At 32.4% G+C, this 18744-nt stretch overlaps 1 protein-coding gene across 39 annotated transcripts in view; it reads left to right on the plus strand.

The window, feature by feature from the left end:
- LOC143256083 (protein hu-li tai shao-like) overlaps positions 1-18744 on the plus strand; it is a 53587-nt gene that overhangs the window by 13728 nt on the left and 21115 nt on the right. For 14 of the 39 annotated variants that reach the window (XM_076512767.1, XM_076512779.1, XM_076512789.1 and 11 more), the window contains exons 2-8: positions 12175-12357; positions 13564-13855; positions 15091-15321; positions 16756-16899; positions 17342-17440; positions 18130-18357; positions 18592-18722. In XM_076512767.1, the coding sequence (XP_076368882.1) occupies positions 12194-12357; positions 13564-13855; positions 15091-15321; positions 16756-16899; positions 17342-17440; positions 18130-18357; positions 18592-18722 (1289 nt within the window). In that variant the 5' untranslated portion in view covers positions 12175-12193. The other 25 variants (XM_076512764.1, XM_076512759.1, XM_076512773.1 and 22 more) reach the window with 8 other exon arrangements.

Genomic DNA, 18744 nt, shown 5'->3' on the forward strand with positions numbered 1-18744 from the left:
CTAGATCAGAAGTTATTTCTCAAGAAGTTAATGAAACAAACGACAGTGTATAACGAAAGACTAAGAAATGCAGATTTGAAGAGATATTGATTTTGCAATATGTTGGCGTTTATTTTTCCAACAAATTTTTGTTTTGGATGACTTGTATGATATGAATATACATGATTATTTAATAAACTGATTTGAAATTATTATTAAAATAACAAACGCCATCTTAATTTTTAGGGGAGACGCGATGAGGATATTTTTTTATTTAATGCTTTATATGAATGAAAAACAAAAATTGTTTACCTGCGAAATATTAAAAATGAGCACAGATTATTAAAATTAAATGTCGTTTAAATAATACTAAAAGGAAGTGATAACGTCTCGATAACTATAGTTGTTGACTTCGTTTTTGCGTGACGAACGACGCTGTGATGTGCTTGAGCTAATCACGAGGTCGCTCGGTTTCTTCCGTCACTAAGAGATACGTTTCCTGTTTAGATTAACTTCCATTTTCCTGCTGTCTGGCGTGAAGCCTGAAAGAGGTCATCTTAGTGCGGTCATAAGAAACTTGTTACATATACATTACTTACAAGAATGGTATAATTACGTTATATTTATAACTTAGTATTAAGTAGAACTTTCTGTAGTGTGCTTGACAAATTAAATATTCTACTTTGCTTTCACTCAGTCTTAAAAGTTCTGTATAGAGTTTACAAAAGAAAAGCCTGGACTCGATTGTTAACACCTGATAGCATGTATTATACTTGATACCAAAAGTGTTACAGATAACCATTGTTTAATAATTGTTTGGTATTTTGCAGTTACTTTATATTTAGGCCTCTGATTAAAAGGGAAAAGGTTAAAAATTCATATGCTGGTGTGTTTTGTGTGTATTCTTTATAGGTTTACTCGTCTACGTAACAGTACTCTTTGCACAAGTGTCGCCATCAGTGAATCGACGCTAACCATAAACAATAATCACTGCACTCAAATTTTTTTATGCATGATTAAGGCAAATTAATCTGGTACCTTCGTCAGTACTATCAGGAGTGGGGCATGTATATACCCTACTTGATTTTTATTACCCATAACGATATCTACCAACCTGTTCTCAAACTGAAATTCTTTAAAGCAGATTTACAGTTAATTTAGCTGTGAGACCGTTGACATGGTCAAATACACAAGTCGAGTGGGTTTCACCTCCTGAGTTCAAAAGCGTAATCATATCTCAAATCGGTCAAAAGATGACGCAGCTACAAGCTAAATGTTTTTAGTTGAGAAATCATTACAACATGATATTCGTGATTACGTAACTTTTCGGATTAATTCGGTTCGTCATGTTTACATTGTAATGTAATGATGTCGCAGACAAAATATTATGTAACGGTTGCATTTGTTTTTCGGAACTTTTCTTGCAAATGTTTCTATTAAACAATACAAATTTCATCATATGGAAAGTCCTTTGTCTATATTGCATGTGGATGTTTCTATTTGGAATCGCTTTGTTTTTTGTTTAGTTAAACTCTTTAATCTAACAAATGTTACAGGATGGCATGATGTTGCCATTACGTGACGATTGGCTTCTATTTCAATTTTAGTATTTTTATTTGCAAAATATTTCACACAAACAACACTTAATCCGCATGTAACTTCTTAAAAATAAGCATTACTCTAAATATAGGTTATATAGATAATTACGCATATCCAGTTCATTCAAACCACTTTGTAAACACGCATTTAGAAGTTTCTGTATATTCAGCTAAGTTTGTCTCCTTTACAACTTTGCAATAATTGAACTTCGATTTGTTTATAGGTTGGTATAAACATCTTTTAGCTACTTTTTGCTTTAAAAATAAACATTATTCTAAATACAGTCTGTATGAGCTTTTTCGATGGATTTAGGTCTAAAATACGCATTCACAGTTCGTTAAAAATTCTGTTTATCAACTTGTGAACGCCCATTCAGACGCTTCTGCTTAGTCAGCTAAGTTTGCCTTCGTCATAACTTTATACTTATTTTATTATGCAATAAATGAACTTCGGTTCGTTTCATAGACTGCTACAAACACCTTTTTAGCCACTTTTTCCTTTACTACGGGTTTTATTCTTCGATTTTCTGAGTTTGTTTCAACTCCTAAGTCAACGTCATACGCTGAACGCTCATAACTGTTTCATATTCTGTACATTATTATAAATACCATTACTTTATTGTTTACGTTTAGTTATATTCAATAAAATTACGTCTACGCGACATTTTTCTAATTATTTTCAAGTCGACCAGGATTTATGCCTGCAAGATAGTAGTGCGAGCGTAGAAATGATAGATTAAGTAAAAATTCATATGACATGAGAACCACCGCAAATGATTTTATGGTGTGGAGCTGGTAGACGTGAGGTACCCCAATAACCTGTCTGTGCCACGCTGTGTAACTTCTAACCGGGTTGGTTAATTGTAGAGAACAATGTGTCGCAATGCTTCTTCTTATTTGTATTTTGGAGGAAAGTTAGTTATTCAGTTTTTCGTTTCCTGATATTTAATGTTGATATCACAATCGATCTCTTAGTATTTGTAGCTCAACAGTCAATCTGAAAAGGGGAAAAATCTTGAAGAACAAAAGTGTTTATTTTTGTGAGGGAATTACGCAACACAAAACACGACTTTCGCCATCAACTGTTTAAAAAGATATTTCGAGAATAGAAACAGAAAACAAATTGCATAAAGAGTTATATATTATATGTTGAAATTATGTTCACGCATTTTACTATACCATGGTTCAAAAATTTATTTGGATTGAATGTCCCCTTTTGACACTTCTTGCAGAAATGACAAATGTTAAACTGTCACTTCGGTAACGGCCTTTTCTTGCGGGCCCGGCATGGCTAGGTGGGTTAAGGCGTGCGACTCGTAATTTGAGGGTCGCGGGTTTGCATCCCCATCGCGCCAAACATGCTCGCCCTTTCAGCCGTGGGGGCGTTATAATGTGACGATCAATCCAAATATTCGTTGGTAAAAGAGTAGCCCAAGAGTTGGCGGTGAGTGGTGATGACTAGCTGCCTTCCCTGTAGTCTTACACTGCAAAATTAGGGACAGCTAGCGCAGATAGCCCTCGAGTAGCTTTACGCGAAATTCAAAAACAAAAAAAAACAAACAAACATTTCTTCCTTGTCATTTTGTACAGCGCAACTGGTGGCATCCAATGGGTAAAAATATTTACGGTTACTTAGCGAATTTGAGTGCTCTATTGTGCTGGATGTATTTATTATACCGAAACTGAAACGTATTTGTCAACAATACAGTACAGGTAGTTTCTCTCGCTTGAAAACAACCCATGGAATGACAAAAGGCAGTTGTAAATAGTCCCACTTGACAATCATACTACATACATGCTCCGATTCGGTGGATTTGGTTGACCAAGTATGCATATAAATAAAACAAAATTTAATTAACGTTGTAATTCAATAAAATTGTTTGACGTGGCCATGGTTATTATTATGGTTTTAAAATACAATCATCGATTTTCACTATATCATTACAAATAAGAATAAATCCTGCTTTCGGTTTTGAAAGTATAAAATGTTTAACTTTTGGCATTGTACGCTGTACTGAGTATTACGAACATAAGACGAATATATATTCTTAACATTTAAAGGCTGTTTACAAATCTTTGGGGCTTAGAGTAAAGTGCACTCACCATTTCGTAGTTAATTCACGAGGGTTACGTAATAGTGTCTTAAGTCGAAACATCTCGCATTCAAAGTTAAGACCATCAAAGGACGGATGAGACTTTTTCAGCAGCCTTTTTTTTAATTATTATTTGGGGGTAGGGGTAATCTGTTTCGGGTATTTCTGTACGACCACTGTTTGGGTGTACTTATTTCACGGTCTTTTTGTGTGTGTGTGTAATATTGCTAAATGTTGTAGATATTCTATGGTATCTTAATATGGAACATGTATGATGATTTAGAAACTGACGGCATGTGCTTGCGATTCCACTCTTCTCTTAGCAGATCTAAACTTTCTGATGTGTTTTGTGAAAGTAATTTAACCCCTGATATTTGAAAGAATCTGAATTGTTTTGTTTCATCTCTAAATTCAGTTCATGCGCTAAGAATTTAGTTTTGATACTTGTGGTGGGTATAGCACGGGTAGCTACAGTATGCAGTTAACAACACTTTTGCATTATACCTGTGGTCTAACTATTAATATTCGAATCATTTTCCCTTAGCTTTCCAACGAATAATTACCAAATGTAAATAAATAAACTTTATATATTGAAGCCATAACACAAAGTGCAGTAATGCGCGTCGTTCTCTTATTTTTGTTATTACGTTTAAAGGTGTAAAAGAAAAATATACATTTAATTATAAGTGTATGGTAATAAGTAAATAAAACAGTATTGTTAATTAAACTTGATTTATATTAACATCCAATCGGAATAAGTTATCCATTTGGAGCAAACAAAATCAACTTGGTAATGAGTACAGATAATTAAATGTAGTTTACTAACGTTTTAAACTGTAATAATGACATTTTCTTCAGTTAGGCACCCTCGTCGTTGGCTATATTTTCAGGCATAAACCAAATATACGTGGTTCAAGCAATCTTAAGATTTATGGTAGTTCTAAATACATATTAAGTTAATAATGGAAAATGATCCTTATGATAAAGTAATAACACAAAATAAAATTAGATGTATTCAATGCTAATCAGTATGGTTAATGCCAGTATTAGTAAAGAAATGACAGAATATACCATAGTTATGGAACAGAAACACCAAGGGCCCGGCATGGCCAGGTGGGTTGAGGCGTTCGACTAGTAATCTGAGGGTCATGGGTTCGAATTCCCACCACCCCAAACATGCTCGCCCTTTCAGCCGTGGGGACGTTATAATGTGACGGTCAATCCCATTATTCGTTGGTTAAAGAGTAGCACAAGAGTTGGCGGTGGGTGGTGATGACTAGCTGCCTTCATTCTAGTCATAATTGCTAAATTAGGGATGGCTAGCGCAGGTAACCCTCGCGTAGCTTTGCGCGAAATTCAAAAACAAATAGAAACATCAACCGTTATTTTCGAATACTGTCGTACATTTAATGCTCATTGAACTACGTAACATCGGTGAAACTATTCATAAACTTGACTTTTCATGGTGTAGAATAAGATTGGCATTGCTATGGAGTGTCTCCAATGGTTCAGTTCCATGGTGACTCCAGAACTGATTTTAAAGAAAAAAAATCCAGTGCTCCAGAGTAAAAGAAATGTGTGGTTAATTAGGATAGTGTTATTTCTTATGCTGTAATTAGTCTTGTTTTCGGAGAGGGAGTGGGGGTTGTGTTCGTTTGTTTGTTTCTCGAAAAGTAATACAATGATGCACACTAAAGTAATTTTACACAAGATGGGAAAGTCTGTAGATAGAGCATTGCTCCCTAAATTTGGAACGGATCTGAATTTTGAATCGCTGGTTGTTTTTTGTTTTTTTCAATCATTGGGAGATGCTGAGTTTTCACGGTTTTGGGTTAATAACTATTAAGGTTGATGATTCTCGTCACGTTTCAAAAAAAAAAAAAAAACTCGATCGTGATCATTCTGGATCTGAGAAGGATTTGAGTTTTTGAAAGCGAAATTTGACGTTGTCAAATATAAGTGCTTGAAGTCACAAAAGGGGCGGGAGGGAGGGTATGTAGTCCCTCTGATTTGCTCGTTTAGGATCGAATCAGTCTGTAGGTTTAAATGGGTTTAAAAAAGTGGTGTGAAATGTGAAATTGGTTTTAACTTAATGTATTTATTTTTTTAAAAAACTTTTCAGTTTTTCAATAAAATCGACTTAACATGAATATATTGTTTTTTATTAATAGAATAAGCCAGATAGAAAACAATGAGAACGTAAGTAATTAACTGTTACAATCAATTTTAGGATAAGTACACAAAAAGCATATTTACAAAGCACAAATTAATAGAACTTTGTTTACACTAATTAGTGTTACCTATTACTTCTGTATTAGTAGCTTCAATACACTGAATCGTGAATGATTTTGTAGTTGTGGTTGTTATTCCAAAATTGAACCCTTGGGTTAAAAACAATTGATTTCAACAAGTTTAAGTATTTATCTCCCAATAAGTTGGAAATACTGTAGCATATTACTCATATTTTAAAGATAATTTGTATTTTTAAAGGAATTTAGAGCTGAAAATAATTAAAGGATTCTCGTTAAACTGTACGTTTTCCAACTCTAAGAGTGGGTGCAGAAATCCTGAAAATAGAACTAGACATAATGCCACAGGTAATAAAATATAGCTTAACTTAGTTCCATATTACTTTTATATGTCCTCCGCTAGTACAGCGGTATGTCTCCGGATTTACAACGCTAAAATCAGGGGTTCGATTCCCCTTGGTGGGCTGAGCAGATAGCCCGATGTGGCTTTGCTATAAGAAAAATACACAAACACATACTTTTTATATGGTTTGATTTTTTTTAGAACAAATTTGTAATGTGGAGATTATTTGGTTTATCTTGGTATTTAGTACTGTGCTTGTTGCCAGAGAAAAGTCTATTTATTAGAGTATAAGCAGGCTGTAAGTAATACTAGTTATTTGTCCAAAAATGATCTGTATTTAAGGTTGACATGTGAGAACTATTATTTAAGGAAGGCCTGTACCATATTTTTATTTTTATTAACCAATCAATACAAACAGTTGTTTGGATAGGTGAAACTGCATTTATTTATTTATGCTTAAAATAATATATAAACAGTAAAAATAAATTATTTCTGAAATTATGTTTAGGAAATTTGGTGGTTGATATGCGTACCTTTTATATTTGTTTATTTTATTAAGTTATGTTAACTAAATCGCAAAGTTTACAATGAGGGAACGACTACATAACTTCTGATCCGGAATTCTCGTGAACATGACTTCTGGTACGACGTACGACTAACCCTACTAGAGGCTACTAACCATACTACGAGTTGCGTTCTAAACGCATGTTTTACAGATTCGCTTCCTGCTTTGTCTCTTCCATAGCGCCACCTATTTTCCTTTAATTTTCTTGCAATTGTTTCTCGCGATACATGAAACGCTGTTGTAATTAAATGTTGCTCTTGCTATCAGTCTATTGCTGTTTCCACAATGTCACACTTTGCCGTAGATACAAGGGTCATATTTGTAATTTTAAAGTCATCTATATATTTGCGAAATGCGTGTTTTAATATTAACCATTCACTCTATCGTACTTCACGTAGCGCTTGTATTAGCGTCGTATGACTGCTAGTAGAAAATAACTCATTTCGACTCGTATAGTTACGTAAGTATCACTTTTCAACAGCACTTTGACCTGCGTGGTTTAGTGTTGTTACTCATTTCTTGGGGTTATTCTAGTGAGAGCGTGGGTTCAAGTTGTGTGTTTCTAACGTACCTTACGGCCGGTTGGTTGATTTTATTCCACATTAGAAGACTTGAAATACCAGTTTCACGGGATATGTTGAAAGACCAGGTTGTTAATCAAAAAATGAACATTTTTAGTTCTCTTGCTTGTCCTGGTTCTTTAGCTTTTTGTAAGTGTGGTATAGAAAGTTAATATCTTCTGATTTACTAGACGTAATCTAACCTTACTCGCATTTTTTTATGTTTTTTACAAAAACAACAGTTTTTGTAATAAAAAATATACGAACTTCTTCAGGGTGTTGTCAGTCGTTCGGGTTTTAAGTGTATTTATTTCCAGGCAACGTGGCAGGTCGAATCAACGTTTCTATGTTTACGGAACCTACAAAATTAACATACATGCTCTTTGTATGACTATGTTGTAACTTTTGAATTTTCTTGTACTTACATTTATATCGTGGCTTGTCAGATCAGTGATTTAAAGTTTTTAAACATGTAACAAAATTAACAGCGGAGATTTTGATTGTGTTAATTTTTATATGAAGTGATACGTCTTCCATTAAAAACTTTGTTTATAAAATATGTGAAGTTCGAGGCTGGCAGTGATGACAAAGATGAACAGTTAGGGTTCTTTGAAATCAACTTCCTGATGTTTGTTTATTTGCAACTTTTATAAATTGGCTTGTCAAATTTATTCTTGGTTTGTTGTTGATTTTATTTCATTGTTGGTCTAGAGGGCGCATGCCGTTAAGATTCTAGTGAATTTTATAAATATTATCTAAACAAGGATACATTGTTTGTGAATATTGGTAATCAGTGCGGTATTTAATTAGTTCGTGAAGTATTTATTGAGATGTCGCTGATAATTATAATTCAGTAAAGTATTCCATGTGTGAATGATCGAATAAAGTAAAGTTAATGCGTATGTAATTTCGTTATTACTTTATTAGGCCAACGATAGTTTAAAAGTGAAACACGTGTAACAAACGTTATGTAAGAAAAATAGTTCATTGTTACGTGGACTGTACATCGTATTATGTTCTATAAGAGAACCCGTTCAAGGAACATTTTACGGCACTGATAAACTTCGTACATTATTTTGCGCCATGTTTTAAAATTGCTTAAGCCTAAATCGTAGTGCTATGAAAACGTTATAAACTATTTTAAGACTACGTAAACAAACCAATAAAATCTTGTTTTAATGAAGTTGTAGTAGTAAATAATACAACATACATTCATCTCGATATTAAAACTAATTACAAACATTGACAGGAAACAACCCTTTAGGGCACAGGAATCTAACGGATATAGTACGAGTCTGTAACCTTGAAAACCTGAAATAGTAGAGGAAGAACTTCATACAAGACAGAAAAAAGGCAAAACAAAAACGTTTATTTTGGAGAGCCAATTCATAGAAATAACTACCCAATTCAACACGATTACATGCAAATTGTATTTCGTAATGAAGTCAGTAGCGGTATTACCTCTTTCATTCAACTTGCACATTTTAAATAGACTGTAGAAAAAGAGAATCACGAACAATATCGTGGATAGTTAACGTTTGTTGGGGCTTTTAGTGTTATTTAATATACTTTTTATTTCATAGACGTTGAAGATGTAAATTGAGCATTTTTCTTTATCTTTTGATGCAAGTATTCTGTAGTTTATGTGGAATAGCTTTAAAAAGGGAAAAAAATTGTAGCATATTTCAAAATGTTTTTCTGAGAAACTACATTAAGATAAACATGTACCCAAATTTAAAGTAAATTTAGAAACACGTACAAAATGTATGATGCTACTGCCATATAGAGATATCGGTAATTCCAAAACGTTAACACTATTTACGAGTAACTAATATCCAACATTGTTTTTGTTTTCAGTACAAATTTTGCACACATTTTTTGTGGGGGGAAATCAGAGGCACACATCCTTCTAAATAACTTGTTAAAGTAAGGATTGCACTTTGGAGTTAATTATTGAAATTCAGTATTTATTGAAAATAATTTTGTAAGTGTTCGTAATTCATTTTATGTAAGAATAAAAAAAATTATGAATTGATTTAACCAGTCTTAATTCGTGTACTGTATTATTTTATGGAATTTCTTCAGGTCAAACTATTAATTTTTTGTTGGTTATGCATAAACTTTTTTATAGCTCCTTTGTATCTCATAAATGGCTTCAGATACAAAACGTAACTTACAATAACAGCGTTATAAATTCACTCTATTGGTTCAATATCAAATTTTGAACAATTTAAGCTTTGTGTTTCAAATTAAAAGCATTTAATTAAATGGTTAAGCTCGTGAAAAGCAAAGGTAACGAATTTTTTGTTTTCTTTCACAAAGTAAAACTATATCTTATTAAAGTAATTAATTTGTGATATAAGGTTTTTGATCGTTTTATATTGTACACTTCTATTTCAAGGCCTTGTATTCTTTATGTACGCGATTTCAAAACAAAGCAAGATTCCTTTTGAAACGGACACCATTATAATTCTTGCTTTCTTTAAAAGTGTAAAACTACGTTAATTCAGTGTTTCAACAGCTGTTAGCTAAAATAAGTTTTTGTTGCTTGTTATTATTCATTCTTGTTCGACAATGTTACTGCTAGTTTTCATCTGAAAACTGCTAATTAATGTAAATAGATTTAAGTCTTTATTATAGAAGTTTTGTATTGGTTGCACTTGTTGTAGGATGTATAAATTGAAGTTTTTAACCCAAAATGGTTCAATGAGGGTCGATACGTAATGTTTGTCCTATCCAGAACCAGTTGGAACAGCGAGTAGGCTAACCAATCAATTTAGGCCTCGCGGCGTGTTTATATCCTACCCTCCTGCTACTTGTACTAGGGTGTGGTAGCATACTGTACCATTCGATTCAGTCACATTGTGCACTTTGTGAGTATTTGTTATGGTAACGTTTTATGTTACAACAAGTAGTTATATTTGTATCATGTAAGTGAGCGTGTTATGCTGTATAAACTACAAATATGCATTTTTGTACAAATAACTAATATTAAAAGCAAACTCCATTAACAATAATGGATATAGGCCTGCCTGGTATAATAAGTATACTCATTGTTTAGAAAATAAGTGAATACCAGACAGATAATATTCTGTGGCCTCCTGTTTCACAGTTTATTTTGATACACAATTTTTAAGTCTGTGCATGTAATTAATTCTGATTAAATAGAGAAAAAAAATTTTAAAGCTTATTGTAGAGGTGATTGAAATATAAAAAAGTGCAGTCCTACCTTTCCATAGAAAAGTTTACAAAGCAGTTATCACATTGTCACCTCAAACATTGGCAGTATCATGATTTTGTTTCAGATGGTTATTACATTCTTGTGTGAGGACAATTTTCATGTATTTAACATTTAACTAATAATTAATGCATTAGTGTGTACTTGTTACTTAAATGTTTAATGATATAAAATTACTGTGATTTTAGTATGTTATTCTGTAAGTAAACATTTACTTAATTTTGTGTGTTTACTTATTCAATTAATCATGAAATAAGTTAAGATATGACTAACATTAAAGTACAGAGACCTTTTTATTCATCTAGGTCACCCTATGTATTAAATTAAGCTAAACACTTAAGCAACTTAAATCCAATTAAAATGTTTTTCAAGTTTTTGCTTAAACTCCTAAATTACATGGATCTACCATATTTCAATGTATCAAGTTCCAAAGCCCAACCACCCTGTTGAACAAATAAACCTATCTTAGCTGAAGATGACTCCTGATCTTACTATCAGTTCCATTAAGTCTTAAACCCCTCAGTCAGATCTCTTTAAACTCATTTTCCAAGATAAAACAAGAGTAGAGATCATAACTTATCTTTATTTTACAATCTTTCCAATATATCATTTTAATAGACCTCCTCTGAAACCTATCATAATTCAGTGTTTTGTAAGGTGAGAAGCTTAAGGCTGAATACAGTACTTCATATGTGACCTATACAGTGTCATTATCATTTCCCTTGACTTGTATTCAGTAATTCTATAGTGGGGAAATTTTCATTTTGGTGGAAATGCTCTTTACAATGTAATATTAACTTCTGAACAAAGCAAGCTACCTCTCAGTGGCTTAGCAGTATGTCTGCAGACTCATTGCTAAAACCTGGGTTTTGATATCTGTGGTGGACAGAGCACAGAGCCTATTTGTGTGGCTTTGTGCTTAATTTACAAAGCAAGATACCTATCTATATCAAATTAAAAATAAACCTAGTAATAAATATAACTAATACAAATTCAAATTGAATTACATTGTATAAAAAAGATGACAAATGACAACCAAGCAGTATAATACATGTGTAAAAGGAGCCTATGTAATGAGAGAAGTGAAAGAGGTAATAAAAACATTTGCCTGAGAGTGACTGTAATTAAACATTACTAACAGCTTCACACATAAGTATATTTAAGTATTAAGCATTATTTAAAGAAAAAATAAAAGGTTTTACATATATGCTTGAATGAAAAGAAGGAAATGTATTTAGGTTCAAAACCTCAAGCATCACATAACTGAACTATTTTATTGGCTCTGTTACCTATTTAGTAAAGTCCATATCTCAGTTTTAGTTTTTAGTAATAACAAGAAGTGTTTAGATTTAACATTATTATTGTCAGAGTGAATCCAATTTTATGTATAATAGATAGGACTGCATCCTGTATGTAAAAAATACCAGATCTTAAAAAATATCTTGTAAAAATTATTGTATGTAATTTTGCTCATTTTGGTACTTTAAATATAGGAAACAAATTGTTCCAATATCCTGTTTGAGAGAAATACCAGTATTGTTTTTTCCAGGTTCACCTGGGCCAATAGAATGGCTAGTGTAGAGCAGAGGGTTAACGGCCCTACTTGTGGCGAGTTCAACGTGTATGATCCAGAGGATCCAGAATATCGACGACAATTATGGAGACGACCTGACATCGAACAAGACATGAAGGAGATGGAAAGGAGAAAAAGAGTAGAGACAATTATGAATAGGTTATCTGACTTTTCTGTTTTAATGTTTTGTTAGGATAAATGTATAAACTAATTAGTTGTGACTTGTACGTATCATTCAACTAAAAGTGAATGACATTAATATTAATGTAAGAGTAAATTTTTTGACTGAAAATAAAAACCTCCAAAAAAAATTGTCCACATAAAGTATCGTGTTATTACTGAAATATTAGCATAACACCCAGTAATTTTATGAAAAGAAGTAGGCAGTTTTCTGTCACATGAGAAAGCACAGGGGACTGTGTGGTATTTTCAGGACAAATAAATTATTTTCATTATTTGTTTGATTATTCTCTTGTACATCTCATCAGAGAATCTTATGTTTTGATTTAATAAAACAACAAAATAACCCATATTGTTTGTTTATTGACCAGAATAAAGGCAAAGTTAGTTTACTACTGTTTCTTGTAGATACATATGACAACAAAGCCAGAGATAGACATTTCTGTAGCCTTTGTAGGACTGTTGGCTTGTAATTACAGAACTTCTTAAGGAAGAGTATATTCTTGTAGTGTATTAAAACTTCCTGTTCTGAGCCAATTGTTCATCCTTGATGTTTATCTTAATTGCTATCATTAGCTTCACATAAAGCATTTTTTTTACTGTGAAGGTAACTGCACTATATTGTTGAATTTTTAAAATTTTATTTTTTTCATCTAGTGAGTTATTCACTTTTCTGACAGTTGATGGTATATGTTGTACTAGATGGGAGAGGTTACTAGAACACTGCTATATAACTGGGTGTCTATTTGAATATTGTAACAATGTGAATTAATAAAACTTTCTGGTTTAATCTGTTATGGTTGTGTAGGTGTTTTTAGTTTTATATATGATCTGGTGTTTTTTTTAAGTATAATTCAGTAAAACGTAAACAGTATTTTTTTAAAATACATGTAGTCTGTTTTATGAACTTTCGAAGTCGAAAGTTAATTGCTCTTATTTTTAAATATTCATGGTTTTAAAACAACTTTACACAATTTTATAATGAAATACTTCTAAATGCATATTAAAACTACATTTATTCTAAAGATAGGAGGTATGGATATTAAAACTTTAAAGTACATTAACATTTCAACCTTCTGAATTTTGATATCCTTACCACCCTTTTCAAGAATACGTTTTTACTTTAAGGGGGTTTCTCGTCATCACGTAAAGCTACATTTGATCATGTGTAATGTCTTCCCACAGCCAGGTGTTCCGAGAAGAACTTGAAAGAATAATTGAGTCTCGGATGAATGAAGGATATAGCACAAGCAGCTTAACTGCTCTTAAACAAGTTTCAGATCTTTTACTTCCTCCTGCATCTCGTGTTTCTTCTACTCTGCATACTGCTCGCTGTCTTCTGCCTATTAATGACATCAGAGGAGTGGATAGCTTACGTTATGCCAAGGGTGAGAAAATGCTAAGATACAAACTTGCTTCTGTCTACCGTTTAGTGGATCTGTATGGGTGGTCTGATTCTATCTACAATCATATTACGGTAAGAGTTTTCTTCAGTGTGTAGATTTTAAGATGTAATTTATCATTGTGCCTTCCCATAAACTTGATTGGACCTTTTAATGATAAAAACTTCATTAAAAATGTCAAACTGGAGATCCTACCTGAATATTTCTTACACCATTTTTTCTTTATTTAAATAATGAAATGAATTTTTAGAATTTCATACACTTGCAAGTTTGTATTAGTTTGCACATTATTAAATTAACTGTTTGATATTAGAGTACCAAGAAGTCTGTTTCCAACGTTATTGATAAAATTAAAGTGACTAACAGCTATAGTCAACTATGAGAACTCTTTAAAATAAAGCAAGTTGCCTATCTTGCATTTGTTGCAAGCTGTTGTGTCTGTCCAAGCATTTGCTGTCTTTTTATAAAGGTTGCTTTTTGAGCTATGTGTAAAAAGTTGAGGACACAAAGCTCAAGAATCAGTTTTTAAATGTCAGGAAAATCGGGCATGAATAATGTTTCTGAGAAGTTTTATTTTTAAGTAGGATTTTTGATGCTAAATTGTTAGGATTTAATCATGCTGTCATTCATATTTTAAAATGCAACATAGTTTAAAGAATTAAAAAACACGTTCATATTTACCATATGTTATGGTTGAGTGGCTCTTGGCATGACACAATTTAACTTGTTGTATTAACTTTTCCAATAACTGGAGGTTGGTACTTTGCTAGATTATCTTTTCTTGTCACTGAAAATGAGTAAGTTTGCTTGTGTTTCTATGAAATGAACTTCATTGTCATCTTGTATAGATGATTTGGCTAAAATGTTTAACCCTTAATTGTGTTTTTCTTTCATTAAACATGTTTTTCAGAATAGTGAACATTAGTGTACCCACTCTTGAGCTGCACGAATCCATTAGTATGAAAAAAAATTTCTAACATCTTATATTTATGCTCTATTAATCTTAAATGGATGTTATTTATAAATTTGTACATAAGTTTGTAATTAATATTAACTTTTGTGATCAGAGCAAGCTAATGACTTGTAGAGAAACTAGAAATTAACCCAGTAATGAGGATAGGTTATTAAATATACTTTCTTTCATTTTAAATATTATAATACATTATTGTATCATTTGGGAATCCACACTGTTTAGGTTATTTTCAGTTATTGTACTAAAATAATACCATTAGTATCAACTTGGAGTTGTAAGTGCAAAAAAATAACTTATTTAAGTTTGTTACTCAGTTTATTGTGTTCTTTGTGCTAGGCTCGAGTTAGCCAGGACCAAGAACATTTTCTTCTGAACCCCTTTGGTCTCCAGTACCATGAAGTCACAGCCTCTTCACTTCTAAAGGTCGACATGCAGGGTAATGTTATCGACCAGGGTTCCAGTGGCTTCAGCTTTAACCGGGCAGGTTTCATGCTTCACTCAGCCATTCACTCTGCTCGTCCAGACCTAAGGGCTGTAATTCACATTCACTTTCCTCCTTGTGTTGCAGTAAGTATTTTTCTTCTATGTTAATCTTCTGAATGTGAGTGGGAGTCAAAGTGCACATGTGACGACCTTTTCCAGAGGTACATTCAGAATTTTAACATTTGTAATGTATGTTGATAAGCTTGGCATATAAATGTACTTTGAAATTCATATTTTTTGTAATATCAAAGTTTTGAGTCTGCAAAACTTATGCACATCACTTTGTTTTATAATTTCTCACTTACACTTTCCCTACCTTATAAGTGTTTCATATTGTTCAACCAGTTATAACTGTTTTGTAGCTAGTCATAAACTATAATATAAGTTGTTCGCCTCTTCTTGCTTCACCATGATACCGTGATTCATTAGTTACACGTTAACATGCTCCTCCCGTACCCTTTATCTTTTAAGAAATGTCTGTTTTCTTTGACATTGCTATTAGCTATGTTTGTAACTAACAGAAAGAGTGTTATAGTGGACAAGACATGTTTGTAACTAACAGAAAGAGCATTATAGTGGACAAGACATCTTATTCTCCTTCCATTAGTTTTGATTGCAAGAAAAGCTTCACACATAATGTGTATTTGTTGCTACAAGCAGTAATGGAACTTTTTAAATGCATATTTACTTCTTAACTAAAGTAATTAATGTAAGATATTATACAATTTAATACAGTGAGTGGTAAGTTTTTTAGGGTTTTCCAAAATTCACATTTAAAATCTACATTATTTTTTGGACACTACATTTAATAGGAATAATTAGTATTATGAAATCAGATGGGATGTAATCTGAAAGTCAGTGGAGTAAACCACTGCAGTTAATGTTAGGGTAGGGAAGGTGGAGGACAAAATATGCAGTTGGTGGGGCGTCCGGAATGAGGAAGGTTAGCAGTTGATCCTATAAGCTTAAATTTGGCAATTATGCTTTGAACAGTAGAATTGGGCACATTAATTTGTGTAGCAATACTGGAAAGAGAAACACGAGACTTGTATTTTACAATAATTTGGTTTTTTAAATTACTGGACAGTTGTTTCCTGTTCGCCATGATTACCAAGCAGATAATGACAGAGACGAAGCTAAATTGCCGGAAGTAAATTTTTTGCTGGCTAAATTCCAATAATTACAAACCCAGTGTCTAGTTCTGGAATGGTATAATGTAGTTTATTCACTAAACTAAACAAACTTTTTATGGGAATATCAGTTTTTTCACACGTTCTAAACTGTACGAACACTTTCTGCTCCTCCTATTTTTGGTTATTTGTTTATAAACAGTTTAATTTCCATAAAAATGTATATAGCTGTGTGTTAGTATAATATTTATAATATATTATGCTATTTATTAGCCTAATCATGATACTTTAAGTTATGAGCAAAAACTACTAGGGATGCAGGGGTATGAATACTTTCTGTCGTAATTGTATGCCTATGCAGTTAATTACTGTTTATGGCTAATTTCAGGTTTCAGCAACAAAATGTGGGCTCCTTCCTATTAATCAAGAAGCTGCAATTGTTGGTGATGTCAGTTACCATAACTATCAAGGCATACTGGTGGATCCAGCAGAAAGAGAAGCGTTAGCCCGAAACTTGGGACCTGTCAACAAGGTGTTTTAATTTCTGTTGTTTCATCAAACATTTTCTTTTTAAAACTTTTGTGAAGCTGCTATAGTTCATAGTGCCTTTTGTTTTGTTGTTACACATGTAACTTGTATTACTTGCATGGACCTCAGAAACTACTTTGAAGATGTGATACTTGATTTTATGTGCTGTATGCATGAATTGATTGAATAGAAAACGTGTGTTGGTGAAATATTTTCTTGTTTAAGGGAAAGTAATTATTTTCTGATTTTCTTTGACTTTTGAATATCTACCAGAATTGTCAAGATAAGTTTTATTTTTGCTCCTTTGCACCTGTATTATTGTATTCACGAGATAAATTGTGCTATTTTTAACACCATTGGTGGAATAACATAAAATTTTCCATCACATTTATCATAAAACATTTTGATTACAAAAATAATGACAGATGTAATTCTTCATTCCACAGGTTATGTTCCTGAGGAATCATGGAGTTGTTGTTTGTGGTGAATCACTTGAGGAAGCTTTTTTCCAGCTACGCAATGTTGTAGCAGCTTGTAAAACACAGGTATGTAAACCACTAATTAATGAAAACTTTTACACAGTAGCAGGAAATGGTAAAAATTTAAGTGTTTCTAACAGTCCATGTAATGAGGATAGTATAATAATTTGTTTAAATTAAAAAAACACAGCCTTAGAATCTTAAACATTATTACTTGGTTTAAGTCAAAAAAATTGTGATTTTCTGTCACTAAAGCTGTAAACAGTTTTATATTAATCTTTAACAAGGTTTGGATTGGTTTAGTTGGATAGTGATGTATTGATAAGTTATATTTAGGTAACTTATTTTGTGTTATTGGTGTCCTGTACTTTCCTTTAGAAAGTGTTAGCTTGAAGTGACAAAAGTGTTTTCTTGACATCTTTCTTTTTTGTTTTAAATTGAAATAAATAATATGTGGAAGTGATCTTAATAAACATAAACCATAGAGCTTTGTTAGGTTCTACTGGATAAGTGTAAAGCAAAGTAAAATTCTGGAGAATTATTTTACATAAATAAATTAAACTACATGTGATTAAAATTGATGTTAAGTGAAAGTATTCAGTACTTCTGTTTGTTTTTATACTCTTTGTTCTTATTTTAAATGAAATGGTCTTTCTCAGGTTATTCAGTGAAATTGATACTGATCTTATTGTTTGTGTTGTTTTTTTATTGTATTGTTATTATTCCATTGTAAATTTTGACTTCATCTTTTGTAGGTTCGTCTTATGCCTTTAGGCATAGAAAATATCCAGGTTATGTCTGAAGAAGCCCAACAAAAGGTGAGAGTCATGGTTAGATCTGGTGGTCAGCAGGTGCAGGGTAAACCAGATGATGCCTTGAATGGTGATGAAGAAAAGGAGAGAGCAGAGCCTAAAGAGAAACCAAAGAAAGCCAGATTTTGGGATTTGGAGTTTGAGGCCCAAATGAGGATGTTAGATAATGCTGTAAGATCTTTTTGTCTTTGAGCTTTTGATATTAGGTGTTCCTCTCCATAATGTTTAATTCCTTGTGTTTTATTATGAGAAGAAAAAAATTTTTACTGAGTAGTTTCTTCTGTTTTGTTAAATACTTCTTTGATATATAATTAACTCCTTCTGGGAAGATACTAAATAAATGAGTAGCAGAAACTTTAGTCTTTCCCCTATGACAAATCTTCAGAATAAAAATTGTGATCTTAGGGATTCAGAAGTGGTTACAGTTACAGACACCCATTGTTGAGGTCAGAAGCTCCAAGAACCAAAAATGATGTAGAAATACCACCAGCAGCATCGTCATTAGCTCAGTTTTTGGAAGAGGAGAAATGGTTAAGGTATGAGTGTCGCATTTTTTGT

The sequence above is a fragment of the Tachypleus tridentatus genome, chromosome 7 (genome assembly GCF_004210375.1).
Source record: "Tachypleus tridentatus isolate NWPU-2018 chromosome 7, ASM421037v1, whole genome shotgun sequence".
NCBI classification, from domain to species: Eukaryota; Metazoa; Arthropoda; class Merostomata; order Xiphosura; family Limulidae; genus Tachypleus; species Tachypleus tridentatus.